This window comes from Pristiophorus japonicus, chromosome 3 (assembly GCF_044704955.1).
Source record: "Pristiophorus japonicus isolate sPriJap1 chromosome 3, sPriJap1.hap1, whole genome shotgun sequence".
Lineage (NCBI taxonomy): Eukaryota > Metazoa > Chordata > Chondrichthyes > Pristiophoridae > Pristiophorus > Pristiophorus japonicus.
Window position 1 is genome coordinate 290,514,512 of NC_091979.1, and position 21,623 is coordinate 290,536,134.

The 21,623-nt window shown below is 45.6% G+C and overlaps 1 protein-coding gene across 2 annotated transcripts in view; it reads left to right on the plus strand.

Moving 5' to 3' along the window:
* LOC139260324 (adhesion G protein-coupled receptor A3) overlaps positions 1 to 21,623 on the plus strand; it is an 841,088-nt gene that overhangs the window by 590,652 nt on the left and 228,813 nt on the right. For both annotated transcript variants that reach the window (XM_070876798.1, XM_070876800.1), the window contains one exon: positions 4,248 to 4,469. In XM_070876798.1, the coding sequence (XP_070732899.1) occupies positions 4,248 to 4,469 (222 nt within the window). The remainder of the gene's footprint in view (positions 1 to 4,247; positions 4,470 to 21,623) is intronic.

Sequence of the window (21,623 nt, forward strand, 5' to 3'; positions counted from 1 at the left end):
CTCGTGGCTGGCTGCTTGAAGATAAGTGCTCTCTGCTCCCCACCTGGCTCATGACTCTCCTCTGCAACCCCAACGCTCCTGCCCAACACTTAAAAATGAGAGCCATGCTGCCACCAGGAACATCATTGAGCAGACCATCGGAGTACTCAAGCAAAGGTTCCGTTGCCTTGACCACTCGGGCGGAGCCCTCCAGTACTCGGCTGAGCGGGTGTTCCTTTTCGACGTCATCTGCTACATGCTGCACAACTTGGCCATCATGAGGGTGCAGCCATTGCCACCAGGCATAGCTCCACCACCTCAGGAGGAGGAGGATGAGCACAAGGATGAGGAGGAGAAGGAGGACGAGGAGAAGGACAAGAAGGAGGAGGAGCAGCAGCAGCGATGGAAGAGGCAGGCTTCCTCAAGGCCTTCTGCAAGGGTGGTCCACGACCACCTCATCAGAGTTCTGTTCCAATAGATGAGAGACCAATTCCTGGTTGGTCTGCACATCCCCAACATGACATCAATTCCCCATTTAATAGCAGAGCCCCAAAACTGAAATGGGAGACAACGCAAAATATGCAATATTCCAATTAAATTTTCATCATCAAACATCAACCACATATAGATACAACAATTAAATTGACTATTCACCCTTGTGCAAAACCATATAATCGGATCACAAAGCCGTAGCACCGCCGCTAAACTCCCGCCCAATATGGGGGTGCTAATGGGAGGTGCAAATGAGTTGAATTTCTCGCCATCAAGTCCTTGAGTATATTCAAGGCTGAGATCGATAGATTTTCCTGCCCCCAACCAGGCCTCAGACCACCTCCCACCAAGGGCGCTACCCAGCGCCGAGCCTGTGGCCAACATCTCGCCGTAGGCAACCAGGCCCATATAGCAGTGCCTGGTCTCCAGTGTTCTTGGACCCCCTTGCCACTGGATCAAGGCGTCGCTCAGCTAAGCCCGTGTAGTAACCGGTGTGCAACGACCACCCCACATTAAAAGAACTCAAGCACAGGCATCTTCCACTCCGTTAACATGTAGTCCCACCACCCCTTCCCTCAACGACTATCTGTCCATCCTGTGACAGAGTCTGTGGCTCTCATATTGGACTGTTCAGCCACCAAAGAACTCACTTCAGGAGTGGAAGCAAGTCTTCCTCAATTCCGAGAGACTACCTATGATGATGATATCTCTTAACACTTAACTATTCTGCTGCTCCTATGCAGTATGTCCCCCTGTAGCTGCAGCACAGCTGGTGGAAGGCTGCTGAGTGTCAGGTCCAGAGACTACAGGTAGCCTTGCAGGATGCCCTCGATCAGCTCTGGGCCTGAAATGCCCAGCTGTAGACTGCACCAACTGGGCGGCGGCAGTCTGGCATGGCTAGGTGACAGGCAGCGACAAGTGCAATGGTGGCGTGGCAATGGTAGGATCAGGAATACTGTTATCCTGAGAGAGGACAGCAGGGTCCTGCTCCACTGACCCACTGCCACTCCCCTGGGGCAGCGCCTCAGTATCCCTACCAATCTGCTGGAGCACAGTTTGGTGGCCTGCTGCAACACTGTGAGATCCTCGGTCGACTGTGGTGGACCCAGCGACGATCGCCACAGTCACGTGGCATCGAGCTGAGACTGCATGAGAGCAGCTTGAGCTTCAATGCCAGCCACCATTATCTGCATTACAGCACTAAGACACTGCGTTGCTCATACCTGTACTGCTACGGATGCTGCCACATCGCCCATGACACAGGTCATGAGGTCTGGATCCACACGGTCTCTCTGGGAGTCCACCTGCAGACTGGAAATGATGGGCTCCATGATGTGCGCAGAGCTCTGTGCAATGTTGGAGGTGGATTCCTCCACGCTCCTTACCATTGCAGAGAGGCTCTCGGGCACCCTTGCCATTGCATCTATCATCTTGGAGTGCGTGGCCATTACCCTTCTTGTGAATGCCTCCCCATCAAGATCCTCATCTGAGTCCTGTGCAGCAGAACTCACGCCTGAACTCTCCCTCCTGGTGGCTGGCCCCTGAGCTATTCTTTCCCTTTGGCCTAGCTGCAGCCCGCTCATCCCCAGTGCATCATCCAGTGCAAACCCCTCTACTAAGCTAACCTCTAACAAACACGTAGTGGCAGTCTCTGAGGTGGTGCCAGCAGGTGAGAGATGGTGTGACACAGTGCTTGGGTCCTCTTACTCTTCTCCTTCGTCACTGTCATTGGGGGGCTCAGGGACAGGCTGGACATTTGCTGGCTGATTATCTGAAAGCATAAAGGTACAAGACTCGCATTAAGGTGAGGGCAGGGGGAAGGAATGGAGCAGGGAATGATAAAACCTTCTGGTGTGACGGAGAACTGGGATGAGAAAAGGAGAGGGGATAAAGACACTGTTGCGGCTCCCAGCGGGGTCGATGTTGCCGAAGGCCACGGCACCCACCCGCTGCTGGCCAATGAGCCGCAGCACTCATGCCTCAATGTCTGAGAGCTGCTGGAGCTGAGGTTCACCCTTGCCTATCCTCTGCTGCTCCCTCCTATTGTGGGCCACCTTGGCCTGCAAAAGAAAGGAATGCATGTGAGTCAGAGTCCAGCTATATGTCTGGGAGATAAACCTGCCATCGTTGAATAGCTGTGAATGTAGGCAAGGTGTGAGATGAGGATGAGAGTTTGAGTAGTTGCAGATGTTTGGTGGGGGAGTGGAGGTTTGCGCAATGTGCATAGAGAGAGGTTCAGATGCTGGTATGTAGGACTTGTTGAAGCATGTACTCACTTTCACCACCCGACTGAGTTTGTTGAACTTCTTGTGGTACTGTGTGAGGATGCATTCAATGTGACTACTGAGATTACTGAGACCTCCTCTGCCACTTCCCTCCACATGGCCTTGCTCCCACTTTCGGGAAGAGTGATTCCCTCCTTTGTTCAACTGCCCCCACCAACACCTCCAATGCCGCATCATTAAATCGACGAGCTCTCTCCCTTCGATCTGGATTAGGAGCAGCCATAGCCATGAGGTGTCTCAGTTGTTGTCAATTCGAGTTCAGTTAGAAGAATGAGGAAAAGGAGCAGCTGCAGTTTGATAGAACCTTCCCTTTAAGAGCTGGAATGAGCCAGTGTGAAGGATTCAAGGGCAATTGCTGAATGCAAGTCACCTGAAATTCAGTAGCGTTCTGGTGGTAACACCTCTTTGTGCCCAACTGAGGTCATTAGCGCTTGATTTACCGCCACCCTTCCTTCCTGGGGCACTAAAGCTTAATTTAGAAAAAGTTACCACTCCAAATGGGGCACCACTGAATTTCTCCCCCATAGATAAATAATATGGAACATGAATTGTCTGAGCAAGATCTGAAAATCAAATTGTCGAAAACATTGCTTCAGCTGCTTTAAGGATTCAAAGTAGTGAATGTAAAGCTGTTTTGTTATATACAGTTGAATCCTTCAGGCAAGAAAATGTTACGTTTGTATTTAAAACCACTGAGAGGTGCCGTAATATATTCTTGCCTGAAGGGTTTTAAATATTAAGTTGTTCACATGAATATACACTTAAAATTGCACTTTCTCTGTTGAACCAATGCAAGTTATAACCTATAACCTCTTATGTTCTCACTAAAGGGGAGCAATTTGCATTCTGCAGGTAGGATTTCTGTTCAATATTTCAGGCTCCCCAACCATGTTTCTTGTTTGTTAATTCATATTAGTCTGTGACTACATCTTTCTGTCAAAGCAGACTGGGTATTAAAATGCACTTTGCATGTTAATGTCATTTTATTATGCAAGCTGCAATCATGGTAACTTGAATTTTGCTGATTGCGGTCCAATTTCTATAGGCAAACTCTGCTGTTTAGTCATTCAGACAATAATAACATCCCTGTTTTGTGTAACTTATATTCAGAGATGTATCTTTGACCTTTTGTGATTTGTCTTAATGAACCTTTTCTGTCTTGTGTCCATTAAAGCTGAAATGAAGTAAGGTTTAATGCTGACTGTAAATAAAATAAAGCAGTGTTTCTTTCATAATGTCATGCAATGCTGAGCAATTTCTGTTCATCTTGGATGACTGCCAGCTAGCAATTAATGATACTGAATTGGCTCATTGTGATTGCATGGTTTTCCCTGAAACTGAAAAATAAAAATAAATCGCAAAAGATAGTGGTAGAAAACGTACAGTCACAACAATAAAAAATTACCACATCAAGTGGCCTATATTTGGGATATGTGCCATCCTTGAGCTTGTTTCATTGAAATTCCTTTTGGTCTACTATGTTCTCACCAGGTTTCCATGAATATAGCACTGGAGGCCTTTATGATCAAGCCAGCTAGTTTCACAGGCATGACATGCACTGCCTTCCAGAAACTGGGTCCGAATCCAGGAAGATCATTAATCCGTGACGTTGGTAGACGGGATTGGGAGGCTGAGTATCGTCGAGCCCAACATCTGAATTTCAAATGCAATACAGGCAATCTCGCTAGTTCTCTCGTGAATTTCCCAGTTAAGGTAAGGATGATTTGTGGTGGGCAAGTGAAGAAAGGTATTTTGATACAACTGTCTCTCAAAACGTCAGGCTGATTATTTTCTTGATTAACCTCTCGGTCCTAAAGGAACATTCTTTGCCCAAATCACTTGCTAGGGCCATTCAGAAATTATAATAACTTCTTGTTAATTATAATGTGAAATATATAACTTGTACACTACTTTATATAAATCGCATTTATTGTTAATGAGAAGACAAGCTCCAAAATTCAAACAGTAAGAGAATTATGTGACTTATTGTTCTGACAGGTATAACAATCATCTAATTCTTCGCACTACCTCATCACAGTAAGATGAAAAGCAGTTTAATCTGCAGTGGATAAAATAATGGTCCATAATGTGCGGTCAGCGGTGAAGCAAAGGCGTTTGCCGCTGGATTTGAAGTAAGCTTCCCACAAAGATCTCGCTACCTCTGGGGTGAGAAGTTCAGCTTTTCCGACAACAGTTGGGACCAGTGCAGTGTATTGGGAATCCCTAATGCGAGCTGCTGTGACAGCAACAAGCTGTCTAAACAGCCAATCACAATGCAGCATTCTCACATACCGGGAAGTGAATAAGCTCCTTTTTATTCTAACTTTTTAAAACTGTTAGAGAGAGCAACACAAAGACTGGGGCACTCACATGAGGAAAAAGTAAACCTGAAATAAAGATGAACAAACTTTAATTTTTAAAATTAAGTTTCTTAAAAATTGAAATTTTTATTGAAATGGATAAATTTGACACTCCACAAAATTAAAATTAGTCTTTCATGGCCTTAACATTTGTATAGTAGTCAATACACCGTTAAAAGTCCAGTTATACCTAATCCAAAAGTGTTTAACTTTTAATGAAGTATTTAACAGTGATATTACAGCGGAAAAGCCTAAGTTTTTGTCAGTTTCACTGATCTTACTGATTACACTGATTGACGGCTATGGAGAGGAGTTCCACAGTGCAGCCGGTGTCGGAGCAGTGAGTGACAGACCGCAACTTCAGGATGTCTACGTTAGGAGGCGCGTGCGCTAAATTCTGAAGTTGCGGTCAGTTTCCGCAAATTTCAGGCCAAAATTTCTGTATATTTTAACATGGCCATTTTGCGTAATGAAGTTGGAGACGATTAATATTCAAGGTTTTGAAAGAAAAATAAAGACATTTATACATGATCTCACCTAAAAATATCACTAACAACTTATTGCACAGTGAATTACTTTGAAATGCAGAGACTGTTAATATGTAAGTAACATTTTGCACAAACAGAAAGTTCCTTTATTTTTGCTCCAATCAGTGTTTCAAATGAAGCAGCTTGATCAGGTCAGCGTTGTGTGTTCAAACTCGGTTGAGGATATTCTCATCAGTTTTAACATTTGATGAAGGTCAACCAATTATCAAATAGTAATATATTGAAGGGAAATTCAGGAGAAATTAGTTATTAAAGGATCAGGCTGTATCTTGACTGTCTTCAAGCAGTTACCAATAATACCAATATGGGCCCGGAATTGGTGGAAGCTAAGTTCTGCCCAAGTACCACCCAAAGGACCGCTGAGATCCCGGCGGTACTTTGGGTGGAAGTTTCATGAAAAAAATCTGGGAAAGACCGCCCAGCGACAAAAATGGGACTTAGGCGCCGAATCTGGGCGGCAGCGGGCGGTAGCTCCCATTCTCGGCGGCAAATGCAATCCTCAGCAAAGTATCACCAAGGATTGAGTCGGGTCCCAGGGAGGGGGGAACTGATCAAATTTTTAAAAAATTTCTAAACACTAAAAAGAACACCAGAAATCCTTCAGGGGACCCCATCCACCTAATTACCTGCAAAAAATATAAAGAAAAGAAGTGGACTAACCTTTTTTTGCAGGTCTTCATACTTACCGTTGTGGTAAGACCTGCCTCCATGCAGCGTTTTTTTCCCCTGCTGGAGTGGAGGACTGTCCGGACCAAACTGACAACTCAGCGGGCGAGGACTCTTCTGGGCATTGCATGCCGGCGAGCGGTACCCAGCGGTCTTCTCGCCCCGCTGGCAGGAGGCCTCCATCAAACTCGCTCGGAAGGGAGACCACCCAGAAACCAGGGAGACCATCAAGAAAACCCGACAGCAGCGGACGGTAAGTCCATCAATTTCGGGCCCAATGAATCATACAGCACAGCTGGAGGCCATTCAGCCCATCATACCTGTGCTGGCTCTTTGGTGGAGCTATCTAACTAGTCCCACTCAATGTTCCCCCTAATTTGTTTTGGGTGCACAGCCCCTTTACTGAGCAGCTTGGAGGGAATTTTGATCCCACTCCCCTGCTCTCTCCCCTGCAAATTTATTCCTTTTAAGTATTTATCCAATTCCTTTTTGAAAGTCACTGTTGAATCTGCTTCCACCGCCCTTTCAGGCAGTGCATTCCAGATCACAACAACTCGCTATGTAAAAAAATATTTCCTCATGTCACCTCTGGTTCCTTTGCCAGTCACCTTGGCCTAGAAATTGGCTTTTTTAGTGCCAACGTATAGCCTTGTGGGCAATAACAAGGCGCTAACCACTTAACGACCTGGCGTGGCGAGATGATTGACTCCTGCTAAATTTGGAGGGAGGTTTGTGGCTGCGGTAGGATGTCGTGCCCTGATCTCCTTCACCTGGAGATCGTGACGTCATCGTCGTTTGCATCGCCCCAGTAGTGTCGCGGACCCGAACCTCGGTCCCGCCCCCTGCAGCATCGCTCGGCGAAAACACCGGCAGCTGCAGGATGTGTTCATCAGGAGGCCGGGCGCTTTGGGGGCAATGCTTAAAGGCGAGGTGGCCGAGTAAAAACATTTCTGCAATATTGTAAGTCGATTTTTTTCAAACCTCTTCCGTCCCGATCAGTCAGCCCGGCACACTGCTGCAGTGCATCGGGCTGGTCGGGCCGGATCATGGCTACCGTCGGGGACCAGGTAAGTATTTCCCTCGCAGAGCCTGCAGCAATGGCCTTTCCCTTTAAGGGAGGGAAGGAGTCTCCGAAGGTAGTAGCGCTGCACGCCCATAGTGCAGAGCTGCACAAGTACCACCCCATCTACTTCCTGAAGTGCTCCAGGAAAGAAGTAGAGCGCTTGATTTAGTGCTCCACTTCCTTCCTGGAGCGCAAACTCCGAATGTTTTAAAAGTTAAAAAACAGCTAGATTTTCAACTTTTCAAAGTTAACGCCCCAAATGGGGCGCTCTCGAATTCCCCCTCCTCCTCCACCCCCCTTATATCTGTATCCTCTGATTTCTATCCTTCTGCCACTAGAAACAGTTTTTGCTGAGTTACTCTATCAAAACCATTCATGATTTTGAACACCTCTTTCAAATCTCCTCTTAACCTTCTCTGGTCCATGGAGAACAACCCCAGCTTCTCCATTCAGTGCACATAATTGACAGTCCTTATTCCTGGTGCCATTCCAGTAAATCTCTTATGCACCCTCCTGAAGGCCTTGACATCCTTTCTAGAATTGAACGCATTACTCCAGCTGGGGCCTAACCAGTGATTTATAAAGGTTTAGCCTAATAAAGTCAAGGATCCCATCGGTCTTTTTAAAACAGCCTTCTCAACTTGTCCTGTCACCGTCAATGATTTGTCTACGTACACCCCAGGTCTCTCTGAGCTGCACTACCTTTAAATTTTTTTCATTTAGTTTATATTCCGACCAAAATGTATCACTTCACACTTCTCTACATTGAATTTCATCTGCCATGTGGTCTGTCCATTTCACCAGTCTGTCTAAGTCCTCTTGTTACTATCTGCCTCATTATTTACTACATTTGCAAGTTTCATGTTATTTGCAAACTTTGAAATGATGCCCTGTGTAACCAAGTACAGTTCATTAATTTATATCAAAAAGAGCCTAATACTGCCCCCTGGGAAACTGTACACTTCACTCTAGTCTGAAAAACATCCATTCACCACTGCTCTCTGCTTTCTGTCCCTTAGCCAAATTCGTATCCATACTGCCAATCTCCCTTTAATGCCATGGGCTTCAATTTTGTTTAATTAGCCTGCTTTAATAATGTCATGGGGGCCGAAATTGGTGAAGGGCAAGGGCCGCCTAAAGGAACGGCGATGGCCGCCAAGATATCTGATGGTACTCTGAGTGGGGTTTTCGGCAAAAAGTTCTTGAAAGGGTGGCCGGCGGCAAAAGAGGGACTTTACGCCATCAATCTGGGTGGTAGCGGACAGGAGCTCTCATTCTCGGCAGCAAAGGCGCTTGCCGCCCAAGTGCCGCCGAGGATGGAGTCGGGCCCACGGAGGGTCAAAGAGCTGCAAATAAAAAGCATTTAAAAAAGCCATGGGAAGACCTACAGGGGACCCCATCAAGGTAAGTCGCGATAAAGAAAAAATATTATAATGGTTTACTAACCTTCTTTTTCAGCTCTTCATACTCACCGTCGGGGATAGATCAGTCTCCTCGCAGCGGTCCACCCCCGTTCTGGTGCCGATTCCCGCCCGCACCAATCTGGCATCTCGGTGCGCGGGAGGTCAGTTGCGCCACTTGGGCATCCGCTGACGTCAGTGGGCGGTTCCCGGCGGTTCTTCCCTCCCGGCTGCTCCAGACCAAATCGAAACTGGCACTGGACGCAACTCGAGGAGAAATGTCGGCGGCAGTGGGAAGTAAGGCCATCAATTTTGGCCCCATAAGTTATGATTACATTTTTTATTCAACATTTATTAGAATCTTTCCAAGTGCTTTTACTTTCTCATTTCCCCTGCCCTTTTGGTCTGCCTGACCAAATGGTAAACAGCTCCATTTAATGAGAGACAGCGAACACAACCTAATTAGAAGTTTGAATACCATCCTCAGTGCTTCAAAAAAAGTCACCGGTGAAACAAAGTAGCAAAGAGAAACAACCTTACCCAGTGAGTGGTTAGAATGTGCAACTCACTACCACAAAGGGTAGTTGAGGTGAATAGCACAGACACATTTAAGAGGAAAGCTAGATAAACACATGTGGGAGAAAGGAATAGAAGGATATGCTGATAGGATCAGATGAAGAGGGGTGGGAGCAGGCCTGTGTGGAGCATAAACACAATGTCATTTGCACCAGTTTCTGTGTTGTACATTCTTTGTAAAAGGATAGAATTTTCACCTTCAGGGATCATTCTACTGCTGTGAATCAGCTGTGCGGGAACCAGAAAAGTGGATGTCCGTGGAGCCCATTTAATCCCCAATAGAAACTCCCACATGTGCATGATGTTATCATCAGGCTTAGCACCTGTGAGTATTGCTCTCACACAATATGCAAGAGTTTAACTTAAGCATTTGTCCTGCATGAAAATGAGAGCCTGGAGCAAAATCGATGGATTTCCATAGTTGAAAGTCCTGGCCAGTCTTAGTTTTGACAATTTACAATGGGTGTTCAACGATGCTCTTCAAAGGACAGAGTGTTCTTTTGAGGGGAGAGGCTTATCATTAAAGCGTATAAAGTGTGTTGTGTCCTTACACACTACTATAAATTCACACGAGGTACATTCTGCAGACAAAGTCACTCTGTGACCTTACCTTTATTCACAGGACCAAGAAGTGATGAAGGTGGGTGGAGCTTCCCCTTTTATACCTGAAAGACCAGGCTAGGAGTGTCTCCCACAAGTTCACCCCCCGTGGTCACAGTGTGCATTTCTTAGGTGTATATAGTATGCAGTGTTGTTACATGAAGGTTACAGTTACATGAAGGTTACATACATGACATCACCTCCCCCCCATGTCTTTCGAGCGGTTGATGCTCTCTCGTGGAGTGCCGCAGTTGCGGCTCTGGTTGTTGAGCCTTGCCATGCGTCTCTGTCACCTGTGGTGATTCCGGCTTGTCCGGGCTGGCCGCAGGGACTGTGCATGCTGCTGAAAGTTCTTGTTGCTCATTCACTGGCGGTGGTGTGGGCAGCATCACATGATCTTCCTCAGGTTCCTCAGTGTCCATGTTGAACCTTTTTTTCACTTGGTCCAGATGCTTGCGGCATATCTGTCCGTTGTTAAGTCTGACCACTATGACCCTATTCCCCTCTTTGACAATTACAGTACCCTCAAGCCACTTGGGCCCCAAAGCATGATTAAGAACAAATACAGGGTCATCGATTTCTATACATCTCCCCTTTGAGTTACGGGCATGGCACTCATTTTGGGACTGACGCTTGCCCGCAACAATATCTGACAGGACTGGATGAATGAGGGACAGCCGAGTTTTTAGTGTACGTTTCATGAATAGTTCCGGGGGCGGGACTCCGTGAGCGAATGCGGTCGGGACCTATAGGCCAGCAGGAGGCGCGATAGGCGGCATTGAAGGGAGGGTCCTTGAATCCGGAGCATGCCTTGTTTTATGATTTGGACCGCAAGTTCCGCCTGGCCATTGGAGGCTGGCTTGAACGGTGCTGTCCTGACATGTTTGATGCCATTACCCGACATGAACTCCCGGAATTCATAGCTTGTGAAACACGGGCCGTTGTCGCTAACAAGGATATCCAGCAAGCCGTGGGTCGCAAAGACCGCATGCAGACTTTCCACAGTGGTGGATGTCGTGCATGAATTCAATATGATGCACTCGATCCATTTCGAGTACGCATCAACAACAAAGGGGAACATTTTTCCCATGAACGGGCCCGCGTAGTCTACATGAATACGTGACCATGGCCTGGTGGGCCAGGGCCACGGGTTGAGTGGGGCCTTCCTGGGGGCATTGCCCAGCTGGGCACATGTCATGCACCTGCGAACACAGTGTTCCAGGTCTGAGTCAATTCCCAGCCACCGTACATGTGACCGGGCAATGGCCTTCATTAACACGATGCCTGGATGCTCGCTGTGGAGTTCTCTGATGAATACTTCCCTTCACTTCTGGGGCATGGCTACCCGGCTGTCCCATAGTAGGCAGTCGGCTTGGATGGAGAGCTCATCCATCCGTCTGTGAAACGGTCTGACCTCCTCAGGGCATGCTCCATGTGCGGGCGCCCAATCCCCAGTCAGGACACATTTCTTAATCAAGGATAGGAGGGGATCTCTGTTGGTCCAGATTTTGATCTGGCGGGCTGTAATGGGGGAGCCTGCGCTGTCAAAAGCATCGAAAGTCTGTGGTGGCCAGTGGAAGCTTGCTGAGCGCATCAGCACAATTTTCGGTGCCTGGCCGGTGCCGTATGCTGTAGTCATACGCAGCCAGCGTGAGAGCCCATCGCTGTATGCGAGCTGACGCATTGGCATTGACAGCTTTCCTGTCTGACAACAGGGATGTTAACGGCTTGTGGTCCGTTTCTAACTCGAACCTTCTGCCAAAAAGATACTGATGCATCTTTTTCACCCCGTAGACACATGCGAGTGCATCCTTTTCAACCATCCCATATCCCCGTTCTGCCTGGGAGAGCGACCTGGAAGAATAAGCCACAGGTTGGAGTTGGCCCTCAGCATTATTCTACTGCAACACGCACCCAACCCCATAGGATGATGCATTACATGTCAAAAACAATTTCTTACAGGGGTTGAACAGGGTCAATAGCTTATTAGAACGAAGTCGGTTCCGCGCCCGATTGAACGCCCGTTCCTGACAGTCCCCCCAAAACCAATCGCAACCCTTACGCAGGAGCACATGTAGCGGCTCCAACAATGTGCTTATGTTCGGCAGAAAGTTCCCCAAATAGTTCAAGACTCCCAGAAATGAACGCAACTCCGATATGTTGCCGGGCCTGGGCGCACGACGAATCGCCTCCGTTTTGGATTCGGTAGGCCGGATCCTGACTGCGGCAAACCTGCTGCCCAAAAACTCGACCTCGGGAGCCAAAAACACACACTTGGACTTCTTTAGTCACAGGCCTACCCGGTCCAGTCGGCGTAGCACCTCCTCCAGGTTGCGGAGGTGTTCCTCGGCGTCTCGACCCGTGATAAGGATGTTGTCCTGAAATACGATTGTTCCAGGGATGGATTTGAGCAGGCTTTCCATGTTCCTTTGAAAGATAGCGGCTGCTGAACGAATGCCAAACGGACACCTGTTGTAGACAAACAGCCCCTTGTGCGTGGTGATGGTGGTCAGTAGCTTGGATTCTTCGGCCAGTTCCTGGGTCATGTAGGCTGAAGTGAGGTCCAACTTGGTGAACAGCTTGCTGCCTGCCAGTGTGGCAAAAAGATCCTCCGCTCTCGGAAGCGGGTATTGGTCTTGTAGTGACACTCGGTTGATAGTGGCCTTGTAGTCGCCACAGATCCTGACCGAGCCATCCGTTTTTAGGACAGGGACGATGGGGCTTGCCCAGTCGCTGAATTCAACGGGTGAAATTATGCCCTCTCTTAGCAACCTGTCCAACTCACTCTCAATTTTCTCCCGCATCACATACGGCACAGCTCTGGCTTTATGGTGCACTGGTCTGGCATCCGGGGTGATGCGTATCACAACTTTGGTACCTTTGAATGTCCCGACACCAGGTTGAAATAGTGACTCAAATTTATGTAAGACCTGTGAGCATGAACTTCGCTCCACAGATGAAATGGTGTGCACATCCCCCCATTTCCAGTTCATCTCGGCAAGCCAGCTCCTCCCCAAAAGCGCGGGACCATTTCTTGGGACAATCCAGAGTGACAGCCGGTTCTCTGATCCATTATGTGTGACCACCAACATTGCACTGCCTAGCACTGGGATGATCTCTTTGGTATACGTCCATAATTGCGTGTCAATGCGTTCTAGTTTGAGTCTGCTAGCTCTGAGTGGCCATAGTTTCTCGAATTGTTAATAGGACTTTCATCATCATAGGTGGCGTTTTTGTATATGAGCTGTGGATGTTTGCCACCTGAACCCGCTGAACTTCAGTGTCCATTGCTGTGTCCCAAGCATCAACCTGCCTTGCAGACCCCTCTTGTGGTTCATCTGCCTCATAAATTAGCCTCGCTGTGGGCTTCCTGCACATTCTGGCCAAATGTCCACTGAAGTTACAATTTCTACAGATGAATTGTTGGAACCTGCAGATTTTTGCAGCATGTCTGCCCTAGCACCTCCAGCATGAGCTGAGATTGTTGTGAACTAAAGGGCTGTTACCAGGCATTCCTCTCTGATTGTCTCTTTGAATACTCTTGAGCACTCTGTTAGTGGGTGTCAATGGCCCCATCCCGGGACGTATTGTCCCTTGTGATGGTGTAAATGTCCATTCAACTTGCCATTGTCTCTGTTGATGACCCACTATAGGGTCTGTCACTGCCTGGGTGGTGTCGAATTGCACTTGTCTGCCTGCGGGGTTCTGAATCGCGTTTACCATGTTAACTCCCAAGCGCATATACGATCTTGGTTTCCTCCTTCCCCGCCATGAAGGTTTGAGCCATCAACGCCACTGCTTCCAAGGTCAAATCCTTGGTCTCAATTAGCTTTCTGAAAATCCCGGCATGAAGAAATCCCATAACATCTCCCCCTGCAGGCATCTGTGAACTTACAGAGGCTGGCCAAGCGTCGAAGGTCCGCAACAAAGCCCGGTATGCTCTGTCCTTCCCGACGTCAGTGTGTATAGAATCGATGTCGGGCCATGTATATACTGCTCGCCAGTTTGAGGTGCTCACCGATCAGTTTGCTGAGCTCCTCGAAGGTTTTGTCTGCCAGCTTCTCGGGTGCGAGCAGGTCTTTCATCAGCGCGTACATCTTAGGTCCACAGCTGGTCAGTAGATGCTCCCTTCGCTTGTCAGCCGCTGCCTCTCCCAGCCAGTCCTTCGTGACAAAGCTCTGCTGGAGCCTCTCAACAAAATCGTCCCAGTCCTCACCAACACAGTACCGTTCCTCTGTGCTACTGGTGGCCATTCTCGTGAGTTGTTGATTTCCGTTTCCTGTTGCCAAATGTTGTGTCCTTACACACTACTATAAATTCACACAAGGCACATTCTGCCGACAAAGTCACTCTGTGACCTTACCTTTATTCACAGGACCAAGAAGTGATGAAGGTGGGTGGAGCTTCCCCTTTTATACCTGAAAGACCAGGCTAGGAGTGTCTCCCACAAGTTCAGCCCCCTGTAGTCAAGGTGTGCATTTCCTGGTGTATATAGTATGCAGTGTTGTTACATGAAGGTTACAGTTACATGAAGGTTACATACATGACAAAGTGTTTGTTAAAATAGGGAGCCTGGCTAAATGTGCAGAGGATAGTAAGTGGCCTCAGGAGAATGGAGATAGGTTAGAAGATTGGGTAGATAGATGTCAAATGAAATCTAGTATGGAGAAATGTGAGGTGGTACATCCTAAGTGGGAGAATAGGGAGAGGAGCAGAGAGTCAGGGTTTCAGATACATAGATCTAAGCTGCAAAAAATGCATATGGGATCGAAGGTTTTCTATAAAGTACAAAACAAAGAGGGAATGCTAAACCAATACAAAACTTTGGTTAGGTTTGTTAGAATAGTGTGTCTAGCTTTGGGTGCCTTACTGTCGAAAGCACGTCAAGGCATGGAGAGAGTGCAGAAATTATTGATTTAAATGATACCAGTATTGAAAGGATTATGAGTAGCAACTCTTTTCATTAGAACAAAGAATGTTAAGAGATCTGATAAAGGTGTTCAGAATTATGAGGGGATTTGATGAGGTAAATACAAAAATTCTGTTTCCATTGGCTGGTGAATCAGTAACTAGAGAGCAAAAAATTAAAAGAAAAAAAGGGGCAGGTTGGGATCATTTATTTTCTAAACTGAGGGCTGTTAAGACATGGAATGCCCTACCAGAAACAATAGTAGAAGCAGAGTCAATAACAGCCTTTAAATGGGAAGTGGATAAATATTTGAAAAAGAAAAAATTGAATGGGTATGCTCTGCCCATTTGTACCTCAAAATTGCAAAATTGAATGTCATTGGATCCTAACTTGCATATTACAAGTGATCTTTCACCGGAAACAAGGAGGTGCTCCAACCACCCACCCACTAAGTGACCTGATTTAGGTTGCTCCCGCCCTGTTCACACCAGGGGAAGGCACTTAAAATCAGCGAAACGTCTTAGGCCTTGAAATTGCCTAGAGCAAATATTAGCATGTGAGTGCTTAATGCATTTACATGCAATTCGTTTATCTGATTAACTGTTCAGTAATTCATTTGCTTAGTAACTATGAATAAGCATGTCAATATCCAGTCTCCCCAGTAGAAATCACCATCCAACTGACTGACTATTTCTGTTGTCCTGGACAGTTGATTGTCTAGTTTCTCACTGTCATGTGGCACACTGTATCGTGATATTCGATAGTTTCAAACCTTTGTAATAACTGCAGCAAGCCAATTGGCTGTTTCACTTTACCCTTCTGTACTGTGTGTTTATAGATGATAATGGGTCTCAGGGTCGATACTGATTTGCATGAAACTCTGAGCTCACAATGCACACACATATTAAATGCACCAACTTGCAATTTGGTAAGTTTTCTTATTTGGGAGTTTTGTGAGTTGTGGGACTTGAACTGTTTTAGCAACCTTTTGCAAATTTAATGTCCCACTGTACATTCTATATTCATTAAATATAGATAAAAGAACTAGAGAAAAACAGAATGTTGAACGTTCTAAAATGTTATGCAACGTGGAAACTAGAGCAGGCAGGGTGATCTAAACTTCTGAACAGCTGCTGATAATTTTTCAGTAACCCGGAATTCCTGTAAACAATGTTCCCCTTAATTTTTTAGTGGTGCATGGCCCTTTTAAGGGCTTGTGTGGCCCATTCACAGTTTCACGCATGCGTGAAACTTAACATTGAAAAAGCCAGTCCCGGGCTACGCAGAACAGGCAGAGAGCTGGTGGCCATGTAGCTTATAGGGAGCGTTGCCTGTAACCCACAGAAAAAACAATGGGCCATAAGTTGCTGTGACAGAGCATCTAACAACGTATGTTGTTAGTTAGACTTGCCTTCCACTTTTAGGTTTCATAATTTTTTGATGGCAAGTTGCTGCTAATGCGAGCTGATAATGTCACAGCGAGGGAAATTGGGCAACTGGGACCTGAGTGAACAAAGCAAGCATCTGTATATCTCCTTAACCAATCGGATTGAAGGATTGTGAAATTAACAGCACAAAGGCTGAGGAAGAAGTGTAACTTAGAGTGGGTGAATTCAATGTCAAATGAGGTACAGAATCAGAAACTAAGGCTGGGATTTTGCTCACCTCAGCGGGTCCGTGGCAGGCGACGTCAGTGGTGGCTCCTGACCCCACTGCTGGTTCCATCCCAGCCTCGGAAATGAAGTTCCCTTCATTGGGCTTGTTACATCCGGCAGGCAGGGATGTCCTCTTCCCTTCCCATGGGTGAAAGAGACCTTCCCAGGAGATCAACACATGGTTGCACATTGCAGAGGAGGACACAAGCAGGGATGTGGTCAGGAGGACCTGAGCGTGGTCCCGCAAACATTTTAATGATCTCAGTAGATCAAGCAATGTTAGTACAAAGCCTAATTCAACCTCATCCTCCTGTGCCACTCATCACATCCCCATCACTCTGCCTTCCCTACCCTTTTCCTGCAAATCCTTACTTACACCAATTTATCTTGCACCTCCACCCATCCTTTTCTATCTATATTATCGCATCCCTATCTCACTAGCTACCCCTCAAACTCACCCTCATCCTAGTGCAATCATACCAACTAACAACACACATGGGTAGGCACTTGGATATTTTATGCAATGTTCATGTCAAGTTTCTGTTGATGTGGTGTCAAACATTGAAACCTTTAGTTTCAACACTTTGCGTTCTTGAACAGATATTTATGCACCTTTGGAAGTGACTTAGTGAGTTCCAATGAATGGTGAGACATAACGGTACCCTCCCTCAATGGTGATGAGTGTGAAAGGAATGGCTTGGCATTGTAGGGATTATGGTGTGGTGCAAACCTGGTGCATCATGTGGCAGTCAAGATGTACAGTGTCAAGTGAAGTAAATGTGGTCAGATGCTGATATCCTCTGTCCTGTGCAGCATCAGTTGATTACGAGAGGTTTGGTTTTGTTGTTGATGCTGCTAGGGTTGAGGCTGATCGTCGTGAAATTCTGAGGACCAAGGTGAGATAATATGAAGGTCACCAATGCTGATGGAATAGATGGCAGGTGAAGTAGAGATAACAGAAGCAATCTATCAATGGTGAGAGGTCAGACTAGATGGAGACTTGTGAAAAGACATGCAACATGCTGAATATTATATAGAAATGCAATGAGGAACAGCTTGTGGTTGAGGGAAGATATCTCTGTAAGATGGGAGCTTTTACTTTACATTTGAAGCTGTCAATTCATCAGCTGATTCAGTGGCCAATGAATTCCTGCCTCAGCTTGACAGATGTGGTCCATGACCAGCATGGACCCTCTGGGCAAGCCGTTAATTAGAAAGCTAAACTGAAAATCATCCTTATGTGGCTCTAAACAAGCCACTGATTATCGGATTAGGTCACCCACCGCTGCCTGTCGGGTCTGCTCAGTGCTGACAGACCCGACATTGGAAAAGGTGCATGGGAGCAAGTTGACAGCAGGTTCCTGACCCACTGTCAAAAACACCGGCCCACCACTAATCCCACCCATTGACCCCACCAGGAAATTCTGGCCCAAGAGAGGGAAAGAAAGATCGGATTATGAGAGAGATAAAAAAAAAGGGGCAGTAAGGAAAAGTTTAAAAAAATTAACATTTCAAATTTGATATTAATATCTCCAACAATAATGAATACCTGAAAGAATGAGACTCCATGGTTTGAAATGTTAATTTTCAGTGCCAGAGAGATTGTTTAGAAACATAGAAAACATAGAAAAATAGGTGCAGGAGCAGGCCATTCGGCCCTTCGTGCCTGCACCGCCATTCAATAAGATTATGGCTGATCATTCCCTCAGTACCCCTTTCCTGCTTTCTCTCCATACCCCTTTCCTGCTTTCTCTCCATACCCCTTGATCCCCTTCACCGTAAGAGCCATATCTAACTCCCTCTTGAATATATCCAGTGAACTGGCATCAACAATTCTCTGTGGCAGGGAATTCCACAGGTTAACAACTCTGAGTGAAGAAGTTTCTCCTCATCTCAGTCCTAAATGGCCTATCCCTTATCCTAAGACTATGTCCCCTGACATTAGCAGTCATAACACTTAGCATGTTGTTAAAAGCATACTTAGACTGAAATGGACAAGACATAACTTTCTGTCGTGAGTTTAGTTCATATCTACCATACACGTACAGCAACTTCACGCCATTCAATGCATTTCAAAGGAGAGGGAGACAGTGAAAAGGCCTTTTCGCAAAGCTAATGGCAGAGCAGTACATCTCAAACAACAACATTTGGATTTCTGCATTTAATCGCGCATGTGCCCTCAGCTGAAGTTGCTGTGGCATTGCACATGAATAAAGGTGAGCGACATTAGCCTCACTGTTATTGTGATAGTAAATTATGACCTTTTAACATTCAGTTTGTGGCCCAGCTTCATACTCAAAAGATGGAAACAAATGATGCTGCAACAAACTCTGATCCACTTCTGGAGTGCATGCTGAAATTGTGATACGTCACCGTATATCATTTTATACCTACGTCAATTAATCAGGGAGAGCATTTGTTGCACTGTATATAAACTAATGACTAGGTTTTCTACTTTAACCATTGCTACTTGGAGAATTTCACTGTAGTGATTTTAAAGTTAGTGAAGCTTAAATAATGAGACAACCTAGAGATGCTACAAGGTAAAATTGTAGATAAACAAATCAAAATGAAGTCGAAAGACAAAACCTTGTCTGGAAAGATTGAATACTTCGTAACATCAGTGAAAATTAGAGAGTAGAAATACCAGATGTAAAATGATTCACTTGATTACACTACTCACTTCCTTTCCTCAGATGATTACATTATGGCCCAGAAATCCCAGTCGGCTGCTTTCCGCAGGTGATCAGGTAAAAAAACTTTTTAAAATGCGCACTTACCTGAAGCTGCTGCACCCACGCAAGTTCCCGGTCCTGAGGCCTCCCTTGACTGCACGTCGCAACGCATGCACATCTGGACGTGCGCAGGGTTGGAGCTGCAGTCACGTGGCTCTGGGCAGCCAATCAGGTAAAGTATGTTCTCATTCATAATAATGGGAAGTCCGTAAGTTGGAGTTCCCATTATTATGAATGAGAAACAGCCCCCAAACAAACAAAACATTCAATAAAAAATAGAAAAAATACACTACATATTTAACATTAATTTAAATTAAAGTTATGTATTATTAAAAATATATATTTTTCCGAGATTTGTTTTAAGTTTTTTAAATTATGCTTTAAAATAAAATTAATGTAGTGGGCAGGGTTTTTAAAAATAAAATGTGTTTTTTTAATTTAATATTTTATGTTTTTGTGTGTTTTAAAACTTTTACACCTCTAAAAGTAGGCTATGCGCCTGCTTTTATCAGGCGCAAGTTTTCAGGACTTTTGCTGGGCAAGATATGCGTAAATACCGCAATCTTGCCCACGCAAATGTCCTGGCTGCCAGGATATGGAAGATAGCTTGACAGATCGGAAAAGCCGGTTTTCAGCGCATGTGCATTGTGCTCTGAAAATAGGCTTTTGCGATGCCTTCCCGAGTCCGTAGACACTCGGTATGGACCCGGGAGGCCGGAATTTCTGCCCCGATGTATTTGTGGAGCTGTTTCTTATTTCTCTAGTAAGAAAAGGGTTTGCTTGTTCCACTTGGGGTGCTCTGACAAACAGTGACACATGTTTTTAACTGCAAATTAGGATACATTACATAATTCATAATGACGATGTAAACTCTGCTCCCCTAATATCAGTGTAATCTTGCACAAGAACAATGAATCCATGGTAATATTATTTACTCATCTTTCTTAATCTAAAAATGTCATGGCAACTCAAGTTAAATAGTGGATCACAGAGTAATCAAACCAATAAGGAAAGGTAAGAATAGTATTGCCACAATCACAAAACTCACAAAACTTCAGAAATCATAGGGCCGAAATTGCCCATTTTTTGCGCCCCATTAACGCCGCCGGGGGGGTGCTTTGAAGTTAGCGCACTGCTCTGTGATTAATGCCCTGGGCCGGCAAACACGCAGTGATGACATCGTCGCTGTGCGCAGCAATTCCTCACTGCCCCGCACCAACCCCTTTGCGCCCCGCAGGGGAAATTGGCCCTCGAGATGCAAGGCAGGTGCAGGCCATTGTCAACAGCGTGGCGCTGATGTGCAGAACGCGACACTGAGTCCCAACATGCTTGTTTAATTTCTTTCCTTATTCCCCGTGATAAATTCTTCTGTCTCAGCCTGTAAGGGACCTACATTTACTTTTGCTAATCTTTTCGTTTTTACATACCTATAGAAACTTTTACAGTCTGTTTTTATGTCTCTCGCTAGTTTACTCTCATATTCTATTTTCCCTTGCTTTATCAATTTCTCCCTTTACTGAATTCTAAAATCCTCCCAATCCTCAGGCTTACTATTCTTTTTGGCAACATTATAAGCCTCTTCCTGTGATCTAACACTATTTTTAACTTTTCTTGTTAGCCACGGTTGCACCATTTTTCCTGTGGGTTTTTTGTGCCTTAAAGGAATGTATATTTATTGTAAATTATGTATTCATTCTTTAAATGCTATCCATTGATTGTCTACCATCATAGCTTTTAATGTAGTTTCCCAATCTACCTTCGTCAACTCGCCACTCATACCTGTGTAGTTTGCTTTGTTTAGAATTAAGATCCTAGTTTCAGATTCAATTAAATCTTTTTCAAACTCAATTTCAAATTCAATCATATTATGGTTACTTTTCCCTAAGGGCCCCTTTACTACAAGCTTATTAATTAACTGTTTCTCATTGCACAATATTAGATCTAAAACAGCCTGAGATTTTTGCTTTTGAGGTTCTGCTTTTTAATTTGGCTCCCAACAACTCAAACTCCCTCAGCAGAACCTCATTCCTGGTTCTACCTATGTCATTAGTGTTATGTAAGTAAACTTTACTAGTGTGTAAGACTTGCCACCAGAGGGCGCACCTGTTGATGACCCAAGAGTCACATGCACATCCCGGACAAGCAGATATAAAAGGCAGTCTACCATGCTGCTTCCCTCACTCTGGAGCTATATTAAAGAGACTAAGGTCACAACAGTTTGAGCTTACAGTATACAGTCTTGTGGAGTTATTCAGAACATAACAATTGGTGACAAGTAACAGATCACGAATTTTCACGCAGTTATGACTGCCGTTGGTATTCTTGAGAGATTTGTTGAGGGTGATGATTGGGAAG